The sequence below is a fragment of the Callionymus lyra genome, chromosome 7, assembly GCF_982586985.1.
Source record: "Callionymus lyra chromosome 7, fCalLyr1.hap1.1, whole genome shotgun sequence".
Lineage (NCBI taxonomy): Eukaryota > Metazoa > Chordata > Actinopteri > Syngnathiformes > Callionymidae > Callionymus > Callionymus lyra.
This window is the reverse complement of record NC_141824.1, coordinates 9,818,059-9,837,583: the sequence shown is the minus strand read 5'-3', so window position 1 is coordinate 9,837,583 and position 19,525 is coordinate 9,818,059. Positions and strand designations below refer to the sequence as shown.

Genomic DNA, 19,525 nt, shown 5'->3' with positions numbered 1-19,525 from the left:
CACTGTCTCGGCCCTTTTCCGGACCAGTTTGACACCCCTGACTTAAGAGGATCAGGAAACAGAAATACAAACTTGGTGACTTGGCCCAGTCGTGACGGGGTGTTGAACAATGGCTGAAGGTGCAGGACGAACACAAACACTCTGGCACAACACAAAGGAAGACACGTAGATGTGTCCCAAAAAGTACGACAGTGCAATTACTTGCAAAGTGCTCAAATGTGGACAGGCTAGTACTGTCTCAAATCAAACTCTGCTGCTACACACTTACAAGAAATGACTCGACAGTTTCTTCTTCTACTACTTTTTACCACTGATTGTAACCAGTCGTTGCAACACTATCACTGACACTTGACGACACTTTTCTCAAATTGAAACAAGTTATTAAGTTGTGTTTCATTGTGTTATTACTGTTGTTGTGTTGTTTTGGTTGTAAAATTTGAAGGTACTTTTAAAGGTGGAAGGTGTCCATCGAACCACACTCAATCTTCTGGATGTTTGAGTGCAACTTCATCCTGAATCTGGAACCAACTATTTTTAATCGAGTGTGAGTGTGACTATTGTTGTCTTTATCTAAACCTATCAATCAAATCAAAATACAAGTTGTTCTTTGAAAGAAAGTAATGTTTTAAGTTATTAAAAAAAAAAGAAGTGATTTATTTAAAATATTTAACCCAGAAATAGCCCAACCAATAAATGTCTAGTATTAGTTATATGTTTTTTTAATTGTATAATTCGATATTAGCATTTGGAATAGTACACAGTACAGTAACAGTAGGGGGGCAGTAGTGTCACGAAACTCGCTACCACAACATAAATAGTAGGCGAGGAAGAAAGTTGCCGACATGCAGCTTTTTAGACAGAATATTCTTCAAAAGGATCATGGATCCAGATGGTCATCCTAGCAAAAATAAATTCAAATGATGCTCGTGTTGTTATCAATAGATTATTTTTAGAAATAACTAATTTAAGGTTATGATTCATCTTAAAGGAGAGACTAACTAGTAACTGTCTATTTTTAACCTCAAGACCTCCAGTATCTAATCATAACTCTTGACTCTAATCACCCACGTGTCAATCAGGGGGGGGGGGGGGGGGGGTCCTCTCTTCTTATCAATTTGACCGTTACATTCTTGGCACAAAGACTTTTGCTATTTATGGCCAAAGGAAGTCCACTACCCGCCACGTCGACCCACAATGCACCACTGCGTTATAAAAATCCCACCGTGGAGGACTCAGGTCTCAGGTCAACATGTCGTCGGTGACTTCGTCCAGTCGTCGCTCGTCCTCGTCCTATCGCTCGTCCTCGCGCTTCAGCAGCTTTCGCTCGGAGAGTTCCCTGAACGGGTCCTCGGACTCGCTGGACCCTCTGTTCGACAGTTTCCTGGACTCCTCGGAAGGCTCGGGTCTGTTTGGAGAGGAGGCTCACTCGGGGTCCAACTGTCCGGCCCCCTTCAGCAGACACGGCAGAGCTTCATACGGACACACAGGTACGACTGTAAACCGCCAGTGAGAACCATATTATCACGTCAATAATATAATAATATAATCTTGTATTTGTAATCATCTAAAGGACAGATATTATACCAACGTTTTTTGCATTGGTTTTTGTCTGTGCGAACTGAGAGCAAATGCCTCCAGGACCGATACTGGCCCTGGAAGCGAGTGGTTTTAAAAAGGATTGGTTTGATAATAAATACAATTGAAGGCCAATTTAAATAACAAATGTATTACTCCAGAGATTAACTGGAGGTTTTCATTTGAAAGAATTTTTGAATAGAATGTTTTGCCAATAACATTAATTAACCACAATAAAAAAATATATATTTTCAGCCTGAATGTAAACATCTGTCAGAAGAGTTAATAAAAGTATTTTTCCTTCACTTGATCAGGAATTAATTTAATAACAAGTTAAATAATAAAATGTTTAAATCCTAAATCCACAACAACAACAACAACACAACAGTGATCAAAACAAATAAACAAATCAAAATCAAAAGCAACAACAAAATCTATCCCTAAAAATCTTTGGTTGGTTTACATGTTTATTATTTTTTATTAAAGGAGTTTAAATGATATCTAATGTTCCTTCATCTCCTTAATTTAATCAAAAGCAAAATCTTTTGATGTATAACTTCTTCTTATTTGATTTGGAAAATAATGTTTTGCTATAAATGTATTAAAAAATGAGTTTAGGTGTTAAAATCTGAAGGTTTGGCTCATTAAACTAAGATAATAAACTTTCCTTACTGGTGCAACACAACGTTTAGTAGTGATGAGTTAATGAAGCTTCATGAAGCTTCTTTCTAGAAACCTTTAGAAGCCACTGTCTTCTCTATAATGCATTGCTTTAAAACATCTATTCTTATTAAACCTTAGCTAATGGCGCCACCTACTGAGCATAAACAGTAGGACACTGCATCGGGAAGCTTCATGAAACTTCATTAGATCATCATAGGTATTTTGCACCTCAAGCAACACATCTGAAAAACAGACTTTAATAAACTTTAATCTCAACTCTTTCTATCCATGATTAACTGGCTGCTTTACAATTGACTCCGATTTCCTCCCCCTGCTTGGATCGCAAAATGTTGCTGTTGCCCTGTTGCTTATATGTGTCACTATTTTGCACAAGTTTGTCTTAAATTACTGTTGAACAATTATGACAATATAAATAGTAACACGACTACAGAAGACACGTTGCCCAACACCATAAGGTATCATAGATATTAAAGATAAAACTTTTAATTTTCTGCTTTGTGTTTCTTCGCAGCTCCACTAGGGGTCGCTGTATCCGGCCCTCAGACTAGCGCAGGTGGAGGTGTGCAAATCGTAGGAGACAGATACGTCGTATCCGCTGACGTCAGCCAGTTCGAGCCTCACGACATCGTGGTGATGGCCTACGACCATCACGTCGTCGTCCACGCTGAGAAGGTTTGTGAGCGTAGCCATTAGCTCCACGGGTGATGGAGAGGATGCGAGGATGACGAACAAGTGCGATCATGAATCATTTTTAATGTCTGTGATTATGAAATCAGTTTTCTCTCTCTGTCACAGGTTCTCGACGACGGAAGCGTCAGCGACACGTTTACCCACAAGTCTCTGTTCCCGGAAGACATGGACCCGCTGTCGGTCAGCGCCAGCCTGAACACAGATGGAACCCTGCAGGTGTCGGTCTGTCGGACCAAGAGTCCGGAGACACCCAGTGGACCTGTGTATCGTAGCGAAGCTCACCTTTGAAGCCTCTTTTAAATGAATGAATGACTTCCTTAAAACTTTCCCTTCTTTTGTATTGACACTTGTGTTAATAAGGTTTGATACAAAACTAAACACTTATTCACCATTGTTTCCAATTTGTATCTAAAAGGTTGATAACAAATCACAGCATGGATGGATGGATGGATGGATGGATGGATGGATGGATGGATGGATGGATGGATGGATGGATGGATGGATGGATGGATGGATGGATGGATGGATGGATGGATGGATGGATGGATGGATGGATGGATGGATGGATGGATGGATGGATGGATGGATGGATGGATGGATGGATGGATGGATGGATGGATGGATGGATGGATGGATGGATGTGAATTTTTTTAAATGCAAAAAACACCAAGTTGTTACTGTTAAGGAGACGGCAGTTGCATTCATTTCCATCATGGCTGTTGGAAGAGAAAACTAATCCATTAAATTTTTCCTTAAACGAAAACACAAATTGGTGACAACTCGACATTCAATTTGAGTTTTATCTGAGGAAATCCTTTCTTTATTTAGAATTATTCGAATTTTATAAACATTGACGTCAAAATAAAACCTATATCGCTGCGAAAAGACACGAAAATAATACTTGATATTTAGGAATTTGCGCCACTTTGTGGTCATAAAGCTTGCGTGACAATAGAGACTAAAGGCTAGTAAGTAAGCATGTGAAGCTAGTTAGCTAGCATGTGAGGCTGGTAAGTTAGCATGTGAAGCTAGTTAGCTAGCATATAGAGCTAGTAAGTTAGCATGCGAAGCAAGTAAGTTAGCATGTGAAGCTAGTTAGTTAGCATGTGAGGCTAGGAAGTTAGCATGTAAGGCTAGTAAGTTATCATGTGAAGCTAGCTAGCTAGCATGCGAAGCTAGTAAGTTAGCATGTGAGGCTATTAAGTGAGCATGTGGAGCGTGTTGACATCGTTGCAGAAAGACTAATAATACTCAATATTTAGGAATTAGTGTCAATACTTTGTGGACATAAAGCTCGTGTGACAATAAAGAAAAGATGAAATCAGGGCCACAAATGTTCCCCTGTCCACACGGACACGTCAGATACAGGTTCTGCAGTTAAAGAATGAAACAAGTCGCAACATGTTTGTTAAAATTGCATTTATTCATCCCTGATATACAAAAAAGAAAGTGGAATTTTTCAGTCAGAAAAATAGCTCTGGAAACCCGCCCGTCCTGCTATATGTACAAAGAAGAGTCACCGAGGGTCGTGACCCCGGAAGCTGCTCTGATCAGATTTTCGGGAGACGAAATAAACACAGATCCATGCAGCAGTCGAACATGACACACTTTTGCTTCTCCTCATATACAGATATTTCTTCCTTCTTTTCTTTTTTTTTTTGACACTTTTCAGCCTTTTTATTTTATTTTTATTTTTTACAAAAATAATGTTGAAGTTACAAAGTGAGATGAAGAACCGTTATTGCACAAATGGATCAAAAAAACAACAAGTGATTAATAGCGACTGACGACTGGTGAGTTGTTACACAGAAGAGGTGATTAAATGCTAATGTTCTTCATCATCATCATCATCATCATCATCATCCACCTGTTTAATCGTGGCACGTGCTTCACCTCGTGACGACCGCCAACATGCGCGTGTCGTCGGCGTACGCAGGCACTTGTGGAAAGAAAAACCACCACAAACACACACTGGTCGTAATCTTTCGGTCATTATCGCCCACAGGCTTCGTTAGCGTTTCAAACACGATGACATGAGGTTTTTAGTGGATGAAATGTTTTAGACAGCAGTTCAAGAGATTAAAAAAACAAAACAAATCAACAGTTGTAAAAATTTAAATATATAGATATAAAAAAAAAAATCTTAGAAACAGATTCGATTCATCACAGACGTTAAGTTAAATATATTATTTCCTAATCGCTACTTCCCGTCGCTCGGATTATTTACAGGCACAGATTGGTCGACACGTAACACGTGACATCGTTTTTCGCTCCGGAGCGTTTGGTTCATGCAAAGCCGTGCTCTTTTTACTTTTGACTCGTGACGGTAAAACAAAAACATGCTTCGAAACGCAGAGGTCAAGCTTGAGATTAAGGCATCGAGATGTCGCTCAAAATAAGAAGGAGTGAGAGATCACTGCAGCAGTCCACGCCGGAGGGGGGGCGGGGGGGGGGAGAAAAGGAAGACTGGAGCGATTGCGGAAGACTCGTCAATGTTCCGGCGAGGACTCTCAACAGCTGAGATTAATTACCCAACGGACTCGTCACCGACCGCCGACCACGGCCTGAAACGTTGGGAGTTGAGCGACTAATGAGAGCGAAGGGTTCGCGTATGGATTCACTTGGAGTCGGTTGTCAACGTTCACACGTGGAGATCCGAGGAACCGATGGAGTGAGTCGAGCCTCGGATGATTCAACGTCAGGTTAAAGTAAGAAACATCTCGCTGGTTAATGCTTATGCTAGTTTATCATCATAGTTACGGCTAGAATGAAAACTGAACTTTTGTTTGATGCAGTTCAATCAGAGGAAAAGTCCAAACAATCAATAGACTATAGAATATATATATATATATATACATATATATATATATATATCACAGTACAGATTGGAATCCCTGTAGGATCTGGAATCCTACTAGTAGAGATTGGAATTCCTATCTTAGGAGGTATAACTATCTCTACTAGTGAATTCCAATCTCTACTAGTTGAGATTGGAATTCACTAGTAGAATCTGGAATCTTACTACTGTATTGGGATCTGAATTTTGGAATTCCAATCTGTCCTAGGAGGATTCCAGATTCTACCAATAAATTCCAATCTCAACTAGTATGATTCCAGATCCTACTAGTACAGATTGGAATCCTACTACTGTATTGGGATCTGAATTTTGGAATTCCAATCTGTCCTGGAAAAAATGGGAATTCTACCAATCCCACAATCTCCAATTCTAATAGGACAAATTTGTATTACATCAAAATAGTATTTTTCAAAATATTATTTTGATATAATCAAACCCTAACCCATATTAGTATTAAGATCCCAGTTCAGTAGCAGGATTCCAATCTGTACTAGTACAGTCCAGATCCTACTGGACTCCAATCTGTACTGTGACATATACATCTGAATATTGAATGGTTGAATTTCACGTTTCAAATGTTGAAACTTTGAACATTTTTTTGTTTTAATAATTTGAATAAAATCATTGTTTTTTTTATATAATAATTAAGTTCAATAATGTGTTTGTTAAAAGGTTCATTTTTTTTTTTAAATAATTGAATAGAAATAAACAAACATTTTCAAAAATTGTAAAAAGTTTTTTTTTTCAACATAGTTTAAAAATTTCAAATAATTACTTTTTAATTCTTTTTTTTTCTTCATATTTCCATAATATCCAACTCAATGTGTAAACGCATCATTATTGATTAAGAAAATATTGAAAAATATTTTTAAAAAAACACAACAAACTCATTTGAACTTTAAATATTGAAGTTATTGAATTCAACTTAAATCGAAATAATTCTTAAAATAAATGATTCCGATTAAAAAAATTCAACCATTCAATATTAACTAATGCCACTGATTTACATCAAAACGAAAGAAAAAATAAAAAATAATGGGCCCGGAGGAGGAAAAGTTTTAAACAGCGAAGTAAGTATAACGTCACTCCCGTAGTGTTTGCTACCGTAGTGTTTCTTCACGACAAATTTACTTTGGTCCCCGATTCACTTTAGTGTGGTCGAGATATTTGTTATAACGTCCACTCTGAAGACGGTTTTCTTTTATGTTTTTTCTTTTAAATTCATTAGAAAAAAAAAAACGAGCTACCTCATTAAACTGTCAGCCAATCATGGTGGAACTATTTTTAATATTTTAGATTGAATTTAAAAGGCTACAAGCGCTTAGAATGAAACAAAGGGATGTTCCTCAGTCAGAGTTATCGACATAAGAGTCAAATATAAACGCTAGCATTGTATAATTTGACTCAAAATATTTGTAAAAATTATTTCTTTTCTTCTTAAATGGAGACGAAACGAGATTAGTTTGAACGATTTCCCTTCAAAAATAGACAAAACGCTGGGACAAGGTAATTTGTTGCCGGACCGGGGGTGAGATCTGCGTTTCCGTTTGTTTTAAGTGTCCGTTGACAGACGACACTTTGTTGTTACACAACGAGTCTGTAACAATGTCTGCCGGCTTGTTGCGTCACTTGAAGAGCCGCTACAGTAACTAACCCTCGGAATATTTACTCCCCAACCTTAGCTTGCATTGTCCTGGCGAGCATGTGAAGCTAGTTGGCTAGCACGTGAGGCTAGTTGGCTAGCATGTGAGGCTAGTTGGCTAGCATGTGAGGCTAGTAAGTTAGCATGTGAAGCTAGTAAGTTAGCATGTGAAGCTAGTTAGTTAGCATGTGAGGCTAGGAAGTTAGCATGTAAGGCTAGTAAGTTATCATGTGAAGCTAGCTGGCTAGCATGCAAAGCTAGTAAGTTAGCATGTGAGGCTAGTAAGTCAGCATTTGGAGTGTGTTGACGTACAGAAAAAGCACATTTGAAACGCAATTAAAAGAGCGATTATAATTCATTTAGCTTAAATCATCATCATCATCATCATCGTTACATATTTATCCCAACCCCTATCAAGCGCCCTCTCCTGGAGAATCGCGGTACCAAAATAATCATGAAATGTATAAAATAAGGCGTGAAATGATTTAAGGACGTCACAATAGAGAGATGGCCGATTGTTGCCTCCCACGATAAAAAAAACATTCATTCCTGTTAACACAAACACAAACGCACACACAAACACACAATCGTCGTGGATTTCTTCTAAGTGCAGACAGAAGAACTTCTCATATCCAAAGTCTTTGTAAAAAAAAAAAAGAAAAATCCCTTTTCCAACTTGTGTTTTGATCTGTCAACTCGTGTCTCATCTTTTACCACAAGTCCACATCCTCTCTGCTGTGGGTTCCCGAGGGTAAACGGAGAGCAGGGCACAGGTTGAGTTGGGTTTCCCTGCAGAGTGTCTGGCTTTGTCAGTGCGAGCGTCGGAGAGGAAGACGGTGCCGGAGGTGGAGGAGATGAAGACAGACAAGAACTCTTTCTAGAATTAAATATTGATCCTGAGCCCTGAGGAATTTTGCATGTTTGCGGCTTCGGCGAGATTGAAACCCCTCAGATCCTCCTCCTCTTCTTCACCCCCCCCACCGACCCCGAGGCGGGATCTCATTGGGACTTCTCGTCGGACTCGGAGGGGGTGTGTTCCCGGGGCAGCGACATGCTCTTGTGACGATCCCACAGCTTGTGGAGTTCCGTGGCTTCGTTCTCGCTGCTGCTGGTGCCGCTGTCCCGGAAGCTGGCCAGAGGGGGGCGCACCTTCACGCCTTTCACCGTGACCGAGCCTTCGATGGCCTTGCGAAGCTGCCGGACAGAAAAGAACAGAATTAGGGCCCAAAACGGTTAAATAATGACCGCCTGGGGTATCGTAGTAAAGGTGGTGACGGATGTAGTACCATCCCGCGCCCAGGGCCGTCAGTAGATAAACACACTTAAAAGATACTTTTGTATTTGTAGCGGAATGAAAAAAAATTCAATCTTGATCTCGCGCAAAGATATCAGGTCAATATAAGGGCGAGAGAGCCTTTTAAATTCAATATAAAAATGCTAATATTCAATTTTAATATTGAATTTAAAAGGCTGCCAATGGAAAAATATAGGATTTAGAAAAAACATGTTTGAATTATTTAAATAAGAATATCAAACTCTATGTGTAAAACAAAAGCATTTAAAAAAATAGTTGCTTATTAAAATTTCATTATTAAAAAACGTGCCAATAAAGAAATGATTTAATGAAATGTAATAAATAGAAAATCTCAAAAACAACTTAACAAATGATTAAATCCAATTATTCGACGGCACTGATTGAATAGAATACGAGGAGAAAGAAAATCGGTGGATGTTTATTGATCGTCGTGACACACGGATCTTAACCTACAGAGAATAATCAGTAAAAAGTTTAGGTTCATTTTGTTCTCGGAGGATGATCAAGAATTTAAACCAGGTGCTCAGTTAAGGTTCCAGATGGAGCCACAAAATATATTAAGATGAAGAAATGTTAATATGATGGAAACAAAGAAAAATATTAAAATTCCAAAAACAAAAAATATCTATATATACATATAGATAAGAAATCTAACAAATACCTTAACAGTGTAATGAATATTTAAAGTATAATAATAAAAGCTATTGTATAGTTCAGCTCTAACCACATCAGGGCCAGTTAAATACAGTCACAGGGCCACATATAGTCGCCTCAAGATAGAATCGCGACAACTTCTTTCCATTGTCTTTATTTTTGTGTCTCATACTCCAGTGTATCAGAGCCAACCATCCGACGGGGCCACAAAAAATGACTTGCTGAGCCAGATTTGGTCTCTTGACACATTTGTTCCAGTGAGACCGAAAACCATCGTCCTGCTTATTTAACTGATCCTCTGTCGTGGATCCTTGACTCTGGTCTGGTTAAGAATGTTATGGAAGTTCATCAGCGTCATCACAATATTGAATTGTTGAATTTACAAACGTTTCAACTTTACATTTTCTATTTTATATAAATAAAAGAAATACAGTTTTTTTTTTCATTTTATTTATTGAATAATTTAATAGAATGTTTTTTATTTTGAGAGTTTAAATAAAAAATAAAAAAATAACTAAGAACAGTTCAATATTTATAAAATAATAACATTTTTATTTCACTTAGGGTTTGATATTCTAATTCCAAATTCAATAGTTCCATCATGATTGGCTGACAGTTTAATGAAGGAGCTCAATTCTTCTCATTTCAAATATTCGCTGCTACAGTTTTTTTCTGGGTCAAGATGAACGACCTCCCTGGCGTCCATGAATGACCCAGAGACAACACAAGGGATACAACAAATACATTTGTTCTCAGACCCTCAGGTCACAACCAATACATTTGTTCTCAGACCCTCGGGTCACCTTGACCCACAGACAACACAAGTGATACCACAGACACATTTTTTTTTTGGACCTTTCGGGTCACCTTGACCCTGAGATAACACAAGGTTGAATTAAATAACAACTGAACAAATTTTACATGGATTAAATGACGCTTTTTAAATATAATTATAATTAAAAAACGATTTAATCTTTCAGTATAGAAATAATTGAATACAGAAATAATAACAATTAAATAGGTAAAAATATTTTAAATGTTAAACCCAACCCTTCAACATGATGGCACTGATTAAACTGCAGAAAAACTCCCACTTTGGCGGCTACAGTGAAAAGAAAAGTGTCAGCGTTCTGTACTTTGTAAATAATTCACTGCAATCACACACAATAAAAGCAACACTTCGTCCACGCACGACCAGTGACATAACAGGCTGTTATCGGCTTTTGTCTGCAGCTGGACGCCAGAACAAAAACAACCCAAAATGTCAGGGCTCGACGAGAAGCGACTGCACTTCGCAACAATCCCGCTCCCCCACGTTCCCGGCCAACTCACAGAGACGGAGGGGGATCGGAGGGAAAAAAAGATGGAGAGACAAAAGACGACGACAGTAATATCAGGGCGCTTTTGTCTAACAGATGATGGATGAAAGTGTGAATCTGTTGTCAGTAACTCTGGTGAAAGCACTCGATTGTGCGACGACAAGCAAGAGTTGTGCGCTGACATTTCGGAGAAGCTTTTGAGCGGCGGACGGCCTACCTCTTTGAGGGACACCACTCCGATGAGGCGCCCGATGCTGGTGACGTAGGCGTGGTCCAGGCCCAGCAGCGAGAAGATGGTGTGAGTCTGAAGGAAGAAGAACAAAGAGCTCAACGTCTCAGGTTTCAATCAGAAGAAGAAAGTCACTGATCAGTCCAGATTTAATTCATCTTGTTTCCTATTTGGCTTGAATACAGGTTTAAAGTTAATTTCAAGTCGATTTATTAATTCATCATTTTTTTCACCGCCAAAATCTCTAGATTCAGGACAGACATAAATAGTGTTCTGTTGTCACCACTGATAAATTTAGTGTACCGTCGACTATAGAGTGAGGAAATCACTTACATCGATATATCTCAATACTTTTTAAAAAACGATACTGTATCTGAATTCAATTGCAACGTATTGATTTATTTTGAACTTTCACAACACATTTCATTTTAATCATAGTTATTATATTGTTTATATTTCACTAAAGTCTGTTAAAATAATGTTTATACTATTTACAATAATATATAAATATATATTTATATATTTGTGCTGCAATTCAATTTCCGGCCGCTAGATAGCAGCAGTCATTACGTCTACCGCAGTTAAGGAATATTGAAATCCTGGCTGAGTACGAGAGGATACAGTGACTCCATCAGCTTTATAAAGCTGATGTCTAGACATATTTTGGTTTCAAAACAAATGAAAGCAGTAACGACTGAGGACGAGAGGATACAGTGACTCCAGCAGCTTTTAAAGCTGATGTTTGGACATATTTTGGTTTGAAAACAAATGAAAGCAGTTACGACTTCGTCAAGAGTCATGTGGTCTGTAAATTCTGCAACACCAGAGTCAAGTACTCGACAATACTACACATATATCCTTGTTACTACTGTATCACTATATATATATATTTCGTATTGTTGTCCCTACTATCTTCACTTTTGTGAAAATGTTACTGAAATCATGATCCATAATCTGTTTGTTTTTTTAACACAAAAGCAGAAAAACAGCCAACGATTTTAGTTGTTGTTTTCAGGCGAAACTGGAATAACAAGAGAGATGAATTTCTTTTTGTTTTTATCGTGAGCTGGAAGAAAAATACACAGACATCCAGGACACACTGGGAATCTAACCCACCAAGTACAGAGGTGAAGTGGTAAGAATCCAAAAATGAATCTGGGAACTAAAGCAAACTAGTTTCAGCCTTTAACTAAAGCATGTGATCACATGTGAGGTTGAGAAGATCGATCTCTTTCATACTTGAGATTGCCTTTTGGCTCAGCTCTCTTTACGGCAAACAACCGAAAAATCCCACTTGTTTTCAATCCACTGATCAATCCCAAAAATACTTAAACTGAGTTTTCAAACTCACCAAAGTCCACAGGATTTTGAGTCAGTGTTGTTGACAAAGATTCAAACTGTTTAACAAAATACTCCTAAAACAGTAACGACCGGCATGTTCGTGTAACACTCGTCTCAAGAGTGAGGATTCAGAGGAAACACTGATAAAACTCTAATGTTTCGAGCGTCACATCTAAAGAAAGACTTGACCGAGGTGTTTGTAAAGAGACACATCGAGCACGTCATCGTCTATATCAGAGTTTGACCCGCTGACTCGCTGTTCCACGAAGAGGCAGAATCATCTGTTGGTCCAGACGTGACTGATGGCAGCTGACAAACTCACCAGATGCTCAGGAGTCACAGGTGGATTCCATTTTAAAAAAGTCCTCAAATCCAAAACTTGAAACAAAAGATTGTCAATAATGGATCCTCAAACCAAACGTAGGGAATCAATCTCAAGTCAAGTCCGTCTCCATATAATTACAACACAACCAAACTTGAATATTTAAATGTAATAGTATATAGTAACAGTTACAGATCGACATTTTCATGGATTTTACTGTGACCAAGTAGTTATAGTACATCTTTGTACAATCTTATTTCCCAGAGGAATTTTACCAAGAGTTCTATGAGGTTCTTGCCAATTTTTCAAGTAGAGCATAATGTTAAATAGTTTTTACACATAGCAGTATCTCTGCTTTTTAGCGCTTTACATTTAATCACAGGCACAATCACGCAGTGATGCGAGTAGGCTGCGACGTCAGCTCACGATTTTTTAAAAGATTTAATTTTAATATTCTTAATATTATTGTTCTTTTAAAAAAAAAAATAAGGAAAAAAATGCAATATTTTTATGCACCGTGTATTTTAAACTAATCAATTCTGTTGATTTGCTGGTCGCATATTTATTTGTTAAATGGTCGAATTGAACAAAAATATGAATACAATAAATATTAAACTTTCAAAGAGTCACTAAAGTATGTAACATATTTTTTCAATCAGAACTGCATTTTATAGATCTATGATTTTATGTCTAATCCAACTGTAGGAATCAGATCTGATTTGGTAACATCTAAGAGCTGTGGTTTGTGTCTCAATTGTCCAAGGGGATTCTGGTATTTAAAAAAAGTAGAAAATGATTTTACACGGTAAACAACGCTACGGACAAGGGTGGGGAGGCAGCAAGATTAGAGGAGCTGTAATATATATCGTAGCGTTCCATCTGACGAGGCTACGAGTCTGGTTTTTAGTACTTTATTTTGTCATTGATGCGCCAGCTGTTCAAGAACGTAAAACGACCCTCACTCTTTTCACCTGAACCAGGAAAGCAACAAGACTTTCTCTCACTCAGCCAATCAGAGTCGACCTCTTGACACCAAACATAACCATAACCCCCATCATTAGGATATTTCACAAAGTGAGTAATCATTAATAATGACAGTTTTGGAAATGTTCAAAATAGGTCAAGGAAGAATTATTAGGCGTTAACATGGATTTGAAAAGTTAAAAAAATTGAACGGCAACATTGTCTGATTTCGTTCATTGCAGAGGGTTTTCAGGACGTAACAATAAACGATTGACCACAGCACTCTCAGCCCAACTCTGCAGGCAGTCTGTGCTCTACTTGCTACTTCCCCCAACAACAACGAGTCACACAAACATCTCCTGCACACAACACTGCCGTAGGAAAAATTGTGGTATTGATTTATCAGCACTGAGAAAGATTAATCACCACGACGAATCTTTACTAATGTGATCGTTTTGACCGCCGAGCTTCGTGTGATGTTCGCTCTGTTTTCCTCTCTTGACATGATGGCATCTTTCACGGCTGTGTTTCTGCTGATGCGACGTGTCGATCATTAATGTTTCATGTGAATACATTTCCATACTGACGTGAAAAAAATGCTTCACACAGCTAAAGATGAGAGGAGTGCTGGGTTGAAAACATCACCACGAGGTTGTAGGATCGGTGCTGAACAGGGTAATGTGTATACATGTCACAGTACTGATTGGAATCCAGTAGGATCTGGAATCCTACTAGTACAGATTGGAATCCTGCTACTGAACTGGGATCTTAATATTGATATGGGTTAGGGTTTGGATACATAAAAAAACATTTTTAACACACTTTGGGGATTTCTTACCCACAAACCAAGCCCCCCAAGCCCGCCACCTGGTGGAGGACCATGTCGCCTGGCCTGGTTCTATTTTAGAACACTTTGGTGATTATCTTACCCACAAACCAAACCCACCCCCCCCAAAGCCCGCCACCTGGTGGAGGACCATGTCTCCTGGCCTGGTTCTATTTTAACACACTTTTCTCATTTTTTACCTACAAACAAAGCCCCCCAAGCCCGCCACCTGGTGGAGGACCATGTCGCCTGGCCTGGTTCTATTTTAGAACACTTTGGTGATTATCTTACCTACAAACCAACCCCCCCCCCCCCCCAAAGCCCGCCACCTGGTGGAGGAACATGCCGGCTGGCCTGGTTCTATTTTAATACACTTTGGTGATTTTCTGGCCGTGGCCGACCTTCGTGCGTCATTGTCTGACAAGGTGAAGACGCATATTCACTGTGAACTCTGGTTGTCAAGTCAGTCTTAATTAATTTTTTCCGCGTGTGAGCGCTCCGAAAAAGGTGTCAATTTGTCCTGTTATAATTGGAGATTGTCCTGGTAGAATTCCCAATTGTCCTAGCACAGATTGGAATTGCAATATTCAGATCGGAATACAGTAGAAGGATTCCAATCTCTCTTAGTAGAGATTGGAATTCAGTAGTTGAACCTGGATTCCTACTAGTACAGATTGGAATTTCAATCTCTACTAGTAGGATCTGGAATCCTACAGATTGGAATTCTGTACTAGTGTTATTGTTAATTCCAATCTGTAGTAGATTGGAAATCCAATCTCTAGTAGGATTCCAATCTCTACTCTGACATATATAGTTATATATATACTGTATACCTATGTTAGGGTGTCCGAACATTTTTCATCACGTTACATCAAAATGTAATAATTTTGGCAATTCTTGTTATAGGAACCTTAAATGTTCACAGAATGTATAGAAACGAATAAATACATTTAAATTGGACGTTTTATTTTTGTTGAGCTATGCTTTTCACTTCCAAAGAGAAATTCTTTTTGCATATTATTTTGGGCCTATCAACCAAGACTTTGCCTTTAGTGCAAATTTTGTGAAAAACTTCACCAACTGGCAAACCATTTGGACTTGGTACCAAAACTTTAAGACAAAGGCTTATGCAGGGATTGAGAATCTGGGAGATCATCCATCGACGTCAGAAGAGAAGGTCGAGTACGTTTGTGAAAAACTCTCGAGAAATGCGGAAGAAGAACAAGTTGGGAAACTTGGGAATTTCTCGAAAGGACAGTTTTCTTATCCTGAGGAAACGATTGGGAATTGAAACTCTACCGTCTGCAGCTCAGTCAGGCTTGAAGGCATCAAATGCCACCGAAACTTGAAGAAGACAAGTTTGACAAACGTCTATTATTCATAAACCAAGACGCAGAAATGACTTTTCTTCGGAAATAAACGAAATGACTCAACCTTAAAAACAGAACATTCCAAAATTCTGTGAAGATGTGAAGTTATTTAAACAGGAATTGCCACCATTTACCGGTCTGTGAAATGATGTCCCTTTTTTTTTTAAACACCCCGTGTACCTATGTGGTGGAAAATGAATGGATATATATATATAATTCGGCACAGTCGGAACAGGCATCGGGGACATCTGAAATTGATCCTGCTGTGCCAAGTAAATGGAGGCTGCGTGCCAGACTAAAGATTCTTAAGTGTTTCTCTGCTGGGGCTGAAATGTAATCTGCCAAAGAGTTTCCCCACCGGAGGGGGGGGTGGAGGGGGACGGTCTTCCTCCCGGGACACCGTCTTCAATGTCTCATCTATTAAAACGGCTCTTCTCTGATTAAAGGGGCCACAAATGGGGTTTTGGAATCAATCGATCATCGTCATTTGAAGCTTAACTGTCAGAAGCAAAACACCGTTTCCTCTTCCATCACACGTCCACGACGGAGACAAGATGGAGGCTCGGTTTTTATTTGATGTGATGTTATTTAAAGACGTGTTAAAATGTACTTCTTAATGTGTTGGGACCGGGAACCAAACGTGAGCCCAGCTACCGATGCTCACCGTGTGTCTTTGATTCTTGAAGTTCTGACAATAGTGATGATTTTGACGAGGCTTCATGATACAGTGTCATCAGTTTCAAAAGCAAAAACAGACACAAGATTAACTAATAAAAAATGTTCATTTTGTTTCGCATGTTTGACAATTACGCCGTTTCTAATGTGTCCTTTAAGTTTTGAAAGTTGTGTTTCGGATGAGGCTTCATGATACACTGTCGTCATTTCTTAAGAAAAAAAAGGACACACAAAAAAATAAATGATAGAAGTTTGTTTTGTTTGCGTGACACTTGCCTTCTCTGATGCTCACTATGTGTCTGTATATTTTAAAATAAGTTATTTTATACAGAGTTCATGATACAGTGTCGTTATTTCTTAAGCAAAAAAGGACACACAAAAAGACAAATGAATCAAAAATGTTTACTTTGTTTTGCATGTTTGATCATTAAGCCGTTTCTAATGTTTCCTTTAAGCTCTGAAAGCGGTGATGTTTTGGATGAGGCTTCATGATACAGTGTCATCATTTCCTAAGGAAAAGACAGCTAGATAGATAAATAAAATAACTTACTTTTGTTTTGTTTTATGTGAGATTTTCAATCATGAACTTGTGTCGTTTGTGTTGTTCACTGTGTGTGACAAGGCTTCATGATACAGTGTCGTAGTTTTTTTTAAAACAATAGATGCACTGACAAGAAGATAATGAACCGCTAACATTTCTTTTGCGTTACATTTTGATCATGAATGTGAGCCATCTCTGATGCTCACTATGTGTCCTTTATGTTTAAAGGTACGAGGCTTCACGAAACAGTGTCGCCATTTTTTAAGCGAATCAGCCAGACAAAAAAGTGTTTCCCGGGCTAGGTACACACAGCACTCAGTTTAAAGCCGTTTTTAAAGGTTGAATGGATTTTTGGCACCAACAGACAGATGTTAAAAAGGTTGAGACTTTCCACTAATGTTAGACCCGCCCACCAATCAGGTTGACTTCTTTTTTTTTGGTGTCAGAAACCAATGAACCCGCGTGTTGAAGGGGTTAAAAGTGTTGGCATATGACATTTTCTGAGGATACAACATTTACATTTGACATTTAAGGACATTGTATCCGTCATTTTCTTTGGAGAAATAATTAAAAAGTCTGTCTTAACTGAGTGTCTTTTATTTTAAGGTTCAGGAAGTTGTGATGATTGATGAGGCTTCATGATACTGTATCGTCATCATTCAGAGATCAGTGCCTCTCAGTTTAAAAGGTTAGAGGTTTGAAGAATTTGGTGGACCGAGGGACAATCCACTAACACATTTCTCCGATCCTTAAAACTCTTCACTGGCTTCCAGTTTCTTTCAGGATCAACTTTAAAATTCTGGTTCTTACTTTCAGATCTATTCATGGTCAGGCTCCTCCTTACATCACTGATCTGATCCAGCCTTACACCCCAGCTCGGGCTCTGAGGTCTGTGGATCAGAATCTACTGATGGTTCCACGCACACGGCTCAGGACCAGAGGAGAGAAATCTTTTCAGGCTGTTGCTCCTAAGCTTTGGAACAATCTTCCTCTCTCTTTGCGCTTGATGGATCTACTGACTCCTTTAAGAAACATCTTAAGACGTTTCTATTTGTTCAGGCTTTTCCTTGAATTTCTCGAACTCATGTGTTGTTCTCAGTATTATCTTGATCTTTAAAGTATGTACTTTTTTGAGTATTGTTTTGTTTGTCTAAGCGCTTCGTGACCCTGGTCTCGAAAAAGCGCTATATAAATAAATATTACTTACTTACTTACTTACTTACATTAGACCCGACTGCCAAGCGGATTGGACATTTTCTCTGTGTGCAACTTTAGTGACGATGGAAAGTCGTTTTTAGTCGTACACCATCAAATGCAAGTGTAGAACTTTTCTGAAGGTACAAACCTTAGGAATATACAATTTAAAGATACTTTTAAAAATCATTTGGAACGAGTCACACTCGGTAAAACAGCAGGACACTCGTTCAACATCTACAAATGTGCCCGAAACACGGCTTTTACGCACTCTCGCCCGCCGACATTCCAGCTCATTACGACTCGATAATGTTCCGAGAGCTCGAGGAGAAATCACTTTGAAGGAAAAAGGCTGAGAGTGATAAAAGAGGACACGTTTCTCTTGTTCTATACAAATGAGCTCTAGTCTGATCCCGAGGCCAAAAGCCAGACAGTAATGATTAAGAAAAAGAAAAAAGATACATGAATACGAGAAACTGATTTTTTTGTTGTGGTTGCTGGGGAAAGAGCCTTCGGACAATGAGTAAACAAGCTGAAATAAATGCTGGCCAGAACCAGGAAAGCAGGGTCAGTAACACACACTCGCTCTGCTCGGTGTTTAATATGCTGGAGAATGTGTGCAGAGGCTTCCGGCGCTGTGCGGCGCGAGATGGATTGGTGCAGGATCTCGCTCTTAAATGTTTAAAGAGGGTGAAGAGAGAGAAGGCGAAGGTTGCGTTATGAATGAAGGACGATATATAGTGAGACACCGGGAGTTTTTGACGGATGTTTGAAGACGTACTTATCCTTAGAGACTCCATTCATAGTGTAAACTCTGCTGGACTTCAACCACCTCAAGAAGGTTCCCGTTCTTCTAAGTGGAACAAAAGGTGCTGAGCACAGAAGGACTTCATTATTTCTACTCAGGGACTTCACCTCACTGATGCGACATGATACAGAAAACCAACCTACTTTTTTTTTTACCCAAGATTTGTCCCAGAGAGTTGCCTCACTGGGATTTAAACCCGCCACTCAGTGACTGATGCAGTAAAGTCAACTTACTTGACCAGCTTTAGTCTCAGAAATGGTTCCATTATATTGAATTAAAGTGATAAAGAACTGACTGTCCTCACATTTTGACTGAAATTTAACAATAATCTCCTTCACTGTGAAAATTATAGTATTTAAAATGTAAAATTGGTCTGATTTGACTTAATTTTCGTCACATTCTGCTGAAAAGTATCACAAGTTTTCTTACTTTTTAAATTGAAAGAAAATAAATCAACCAATTGGGTGAGAAAGAGATACTTTACCACTAGATTTTCTGATTTTATAAACTATAAACATGT

At 38.7% G+C, this 19,525-nt stretch overlaps 2 protein-coding genes across 4 annotated transcripts in view; one reads left to right on the top strand and one right to left on the bottom strand.

Annotated features, from left to right (window-relative positions):
• Nucleotides 1–1,249: 1,249 nt before the first annotated feature.
• hspb12 (heat shock protein, alpha-crystallin-related, b12) lies at nucleotides 1,250–3,237 on the top strand. Its single transcript, XM_087796176.1, has 3 exons — nucleotides 1,250–1,487; nucleotides 2,771–2,931; nucleotides 3,055–3,237. Exons 1-3 carry the CDS (start codon nucleotides 1,250–1,252, stop codon nucleotides 3,235–3,237), a joined length of 582 nt encoding a protein of 193 aa, XP_087652302.1.
• Nucleotides 3,238–6,667: 3,430 nt separating this feature from the next.
• The window catches only part of LOC148075002 (chloride channel protein 2-like), a 146,149-nt gene continuing 133,291 nt past the window's right edge, over nucleotides 6,668–19,525 (bottom strand). For 2 of the 3 annotated variants that reach the window (XM_087795300.1, XM_087795301.1), the window contains 2 exons: nucleotides 10,954–11,040; nucleotides 6,669–8,642 (listed from right to left, as the gene is read on the bottom strand). In XM_087795300.1, coding sequence (XP_087651426.1) covers nucleotides 8,448–8,642; nucleotides 10,954–11,040 — 282 coding nt within the window. In that variant the 3' untranslated portion in view covers nucleotides 6,669–8,447. Of the gene's footprint in view, nucleotides 8,643–10,953; nucleotides 11,041–19,525 lie in introns of all 3 variants that reach the window. The other variant, XM_087795299.1, reaches the window with a different exon arrangement.

Bases quoted from the DNA above. Each gene is read 5' to 3' on its own strand.
- hspb12 (XM_087796176.1), top strand. From the start codon at position 1,250: ATGTCGTCGGTGACTTCGTCCAGTCGTCGCTCGTCCTCGTCCTATCGC. The intron at 1,488-2,770 runs GTACGACTGTAA...GTTTCTTCGCAG, and splicing joins AGCTTCATACGGACACACAG to CTCCACTAGGGGTCGCTGTA. The intron at 2,932-3,054 runs GTTTGTGAGCGT...TCTCTGTCACAG, and splicing joins TCGTCGTCCACGCTGAGAAG to GTTCTCGACGACGGAAGCGT.